This window comes from Thamnophis sirtalis, unplaced genomic scaffold (genome assembly GCF_051295495.1).
Source record: "Thamnophis sirtalis isolate CommonGarterSnake01/CBP01778 unplaced genomic scaffold, rThaSir2_p1.2 scaffold_7, whole genome shotgun sequence".
NCBI lineage: Eukaryota > Metazoa > Chordata > Lepidosauria > Squamata > Natricidae > Thamnophis > Thamnophis sirtalis.
The window spans coordinates 619,999-625,000 of record NW_028261387.1 but is presented as its reverse complement, the minus strand read 5'-3'; the positions used below and the strand labels follow the sequence as shown (position 1 = coordinate 625,000).

Sequence of the window (5,002 nt, the reverse complement as noted above, 5' to 3'; positions counted from 1 at the left end):
GTTGAAACATACAGCTGTATATTTTTACGCCTGAATATTGACTCAATGAAGTCAGAATATTGCTCTCAAGGCAATAGAAGTCCTCAACCCTTAGAAAACAGTGCCTCTGCATGGCTACTGTTTGGCATTTTTCAAATGATAAATTATAAAGGAACACCAGCAGTTCAAAAAGAAGCAAAGGTCACATACCTTTCAAGTCTGGGCCACCTATTAAAATTAAAACTATATTCGGTAATAATGTAGTAGGCCTTAGGTTCTTAAATTCAGAGCAAAGTACATTTCAGCTATCAAAAGCTTAGGAAATAATAATGAAAGAGAGATCATACTGAAATCAATCCCATCCACGTGGATTTGAAAATCCTGTCAAACAGGACTTGCAAATGAAAGGTCTTGAAAGAGCCCATTCTTGATCTGTTTGCCAAAGTGAGGTTTCCACACACAAAAAGCCCTTCACACTAAGGCATCGTCACAAGGCATTACAGGCAGGCATTTTTTTTAAAAAAAATCTCCCTGCAACATTTCCTTGTTTTCCATCCCAACGTGGGGACAAAAATGGGCATAATTTATCTCCCCCCCCCCTCCCTCCTAGGTTACTGGAAAAGAGAATTTCACAAGTGGCTCTTTCTCACTGCTGCTGGCCAAAGCCACGGAGCTAAATAATTATGTGTTTTTTCTCATAACAAATGCAAGGACTATGAGGCTTATTTTGCCAAAAGAGATCTTTGTAATAACTGTCAGCTGAAGCTTCACGAACATTTAGATTCATTGTCATGGTCATAAACTACCACGGTAGTGAAAAGACTTTACATTTTTCTTTAGGTTGTCATCGGAAGACAGTGAGGAAACATCTTACTATTTATATGACAGTGATGACTCTGGGGAATTAGCCAAAACGTCTGTTCCTCCTGGAGAAATGGATCTGCTGGGAGAGATTTTGGATACGCTCAGTACACATAGTTCCGATCAAGGGAAACTCTCGGGGGCAAAAAGCTTGGACTTCTTTCGATCGATGGATGACATTGACTACAAGTCAAAGGTTAGTTGTTTTATCTTGTCTCTGTCTTAAATCTGAAATAACTTCTATATAGCGTTGGCTTCTATGGCTGGTATAACTTTCTGATTATTTTTTTACCCTTTCTGCTCTCTAACCCTTTATAAGCCACTTACTGTTAATCAACAGGTCAAAATTTATATATATATAAAATCTTCAAGCAAAGCTATCTAGTATAAATCAGCTGATCATCCTTTTTATCTAAATTCATGAGTCATTCTGATATGATATATTTGATAAATATAATTGTATTCCTTTAAACATTACAAGAGTTACATTGTGTGTAAACGCTGCTTATAGATAGTTAAGTGAATATCAATTATTGTAAATAATTTTAGTACTTTGTTTTGATATCGTCCAAGACAGCAATAAAATAATTTATTCCTCCATCCATTCAATCATGTATATCTTGTAATCATTCATTCCATTTTTCCTATCAAATGCAACTAATTTCATGCACAGATTTTCAGGTCTATATTCCTTGTTACATCATGCAATCCATTCTAATAGTTGCTGCAAATTTTTTAAATTCCTCAGCTGACACAGAATTGTTTACAATGTACATGTATACATTGTATATACATAGTATAGATACACACATATCCTCTACTAGCTCTCTTCTATGTTTATGATAAGCATACCTCCTACATACAGTAATATTTAAAAACCAAGGTAGGCAGGACGCATTTTACTCTGCTTAAGTTGTTAACCATTTGCTAAGCATTCCATTCACTCTCATGAATGTTTTACTTCCGTTATCTGTCCCTCAGATCACATTTAGCAACCAACTTTCAGCTCCATACTCCATAGAAAAAATCCTAATCCAAATTGATTTAAATAATCTTACTCACCTTCGTACGGATTCTGATGATTTGTTAAAGAACAGAAATTAGGTCTACATTTTCCTTGTCAAGAGAAAACACACTGCACTTTCCAAAATGGGTTCATTATCCCTCTTTCAATCAGAATTCTGTCAAACATTGCGGTATCTTTCCCTTTGTATCACCCTTTGCAGCAATGATAGGTTGCACATTCCCTTTTTTTATTTCAGAATAAATCCAACACTCCAAGTGAGAGTAATCTTGCCCTACTCTGTAGTGGTTGGAATCAGCGACAAGATGACAGCCATCTCACTGAGAAGAAGCTTCCTCAATCACCCAGGAAACCTGCTCCTTCTGGCGGTGATAGAGAATCTGTTTTTGTGCTAAATAAAGAACACCCCAACCTCACCTCCAGTGCTGATGACTTGACCTCGCCTAATAATCATCCAAGATCTCCAGATTCACCCCAAGAAGCTATGCAGGGACATTCTGTGCAAACTTTGCAACTGAAGAGTAAGTGGAACGAAACACTAAGCAGCACCTCTCCAGATGAGAATTCACCGAGCTTGAGTCCCAATCCATCGTTCCTTGTTCCATGGGAGAAGGAAGCCCAAGATGGAAATGGAGTTCTTGAAGAAGGTGGGCTTCTTGAAGAAGTGGTGTCCTTATGTAAACTGACTTCCGCTTTCAGTCAAGGTTTAAACATTTCAGGGGACGGGTTTTCCAACAGCAGTGGGAATCAAACGTAAGGAACATTTATTTATTGAGGAGTTACACGCGTGGTAAACGACTAAAGGAAAACAACTCAGGATATCATAATAAAGGAAATAAGAGATCTTCAGGTTTTTTAATCTTTAGTTTTAGTTGGCCTTATTTTTGTGTTTTTATCCTTTTATTTTCAGCCTATCTCCTTTGAATATATGTGCTCCACTTCAGTTCACAATCTAAGCTTGCAATTGGGACGGGGCTGTATAAGAGAATCAGTTTGGTCTAGTGCAGTGTTTCTCAACCTTGGCTACTTGAAGATGTCTGGACTTCAACTCCATTCACTGGCTGGGGAATTCTGGGAGTTGAAGTCCAGACATCTTCAAGTAGCCAAGGTTGAGAAACACTGGTCTAGTGGTTAAGGCACCAGACTAGGAATCAGGAGACTGAGGACTAGTCCCTCCTTAGCCATAAAAGCCAGCTAGGGGACTTTCGACCATAGCCATTCTCTTTCTCAGCCCCATCCACCTCACAAGGTTGTTGTTGTTGTTGTTGTGGGGCAATAAGAGGAGGAAGGAGTATTAGGTATGTTGTTGAGTTATTTATAAAGGATTAAAAGAAATCTAAAAAGAAAATGTGTTTACAAAACATGTTTAGCATGCAATCAGTTACAGCTTCACTCTGGGCATTTCCAGACGTATTTCCAGCTGCCATGTATAAAAACCTGAAAATCACTGCCAGGCAGTATATGCAATACTGACTTCAGACAACATACCCTCTTAACTAAAGCATTCTAGAATCATGGTACTAGCTCGATTTCACATTTAAGCCACAGCTGGTCTGTGTCATGAAACAGTTTTTAGTAATTTCCTTTCCCAATATGCAAAAAGAAATGCATCAGGCGGACACATTTATCCTTCTGTAACAGAAACCAAGAAATGTAGCATGACTACTCTGGAACTTAATACGTCATCTGAAGGCCTTAAACTGAGAAGGGCAGATTTAAATACCTTAAAGGCTGAACTGTAAATACTTGGGGGGGGAAAGCCACCGTTATTTCATAGCTGCAAATGTGCTTGAGTAAAAAGAAATGCAGACATTTACCAAACAATGGAACTCCTACGTTTACAGATGATCACCAGTGTAATATTGTTTATGCGGTGATTTCAGTAAACTTGTGAGAACTTTGTTAAATGTGCTGACATTGCCAAGTACCACCCATCAGTAAGATGAGAATTCTAATATGTGTTTGTGCCACTTGAAATAGCACCAGTTGATAATGATTGCTTGGAATTTATTACAAAATATATGGTTTTTAATTTTTAACAGACGATGCCCATGTCTTCCAGACTCTGAAAAATGGTACTGTATATATATATAAATATATATTGATTGATAACCATTGATAATGGTTAAATGCAGCAAAACGTTTACAACTGCTTTCAGAACTTATTCAATGAATATATTTTACATTTTGGTTTTCTTGAAATGCATATTTTAACCCCAGTTGGAATTTTAATGGAATGAACCTTTGAAAGATGTAATATTTTTTAATTGAAAATAATCTGTTCTTCTGGAGATCAGGCCTCTTTACAGATAAGTTTTAACATGTTTGTAAAGTCATTGGGTTGTTGTTAAGTGTGCGGCTTAATCAAATCCTATACTTTTACTTTTTTAAACAACAAAGGAACAATTGCAGTAAAAAGAGAAATACATTAGACTCAGGATGCAAATCTTTTTTGGCTCTAAGCAAATGAGTCAAAGAATCACCACAAATTCTAGCATTTAGGTTCAATTTGTGAAGAGGATGATATCCACCTATTACAATATCTCTACCAATCACTTGGTCATCTGGTGTATGTATGTATGTATGTATGTATGTATGTATGTATGTATGTATGTACGTACGTACGTACATACACACACACACACACACACACACACACACACATCACTGTGTAAAAGCTCCTTCAAATTTGTCACTAGATCAAATATTTTGGAACTTGTCAGAAGTGGTTTCTAGAGATACGTATAAAACAGCTGACAGACATTTAGGTGCTGTAGAATAGGGGTCCCCAGCCTTTCCAGCTTGGCGGTCCAGCGGTGGGAGAGAGGAAATGGTTCTGTGTGAGGGGCTTCACGTGCATGCAAGTGCACGCAACTCCATTTGTGCAAGCCCACACAAATGGAGCTTCGCACACCTGCCCACCCCTCATGCAAATGGAGCTTCGTCTGCCTGCATAAGCCCACCACTCACTCAAGAGGAGCAGCATGTGGGCCGCAGCCTGAGAGTTGGGAGCCCTGCTTTAGAAAGATGAATGTAGAATGTTCTCTTCCCCCCCACAGCACCTGTTTTCTAGAATGTAAGGTTCTTTCTCTATTGTACTGTAGCATTTAATCATTCTCAAAGTCTAAAGTTTTATCC

The 5,002-nt window shown here is 38.0% G+C and overlaps 1 protein-coding gene across 2 annotated transcripts in view; it reads left to right on the top strand.

Moving 5' to 3' along the window:
• Nucleotides 1-2,707, top strand: part of DENND1B (DENN domain containing 1B) — a 160,067-nt gene extending 157,360 nt beyond the window's left edge. For both annotated transcript variants that reach the window (XM_087719184.1, XM_087719183.1), the window contains 2 exons: nucleotides 820-1,036; nucleotides 2,103-2,707. In XM_087719184.1, the coding sequence (XP_087575310.1) occupies nucleotides 820-1,036; nucleotides 2,103-2,621 (736 nt within the window). In that variant the 3' untranslated portion in view covers nucleotides 2,622-2,707. The remainder of the gene's footprint in view (nucleotides 1-819; nucleotides 1,037-2,102) is intronic.
• The last annotated feature ends 2,295 nt before the right edge of the window (nucleotides 2,708-5,002 follow it).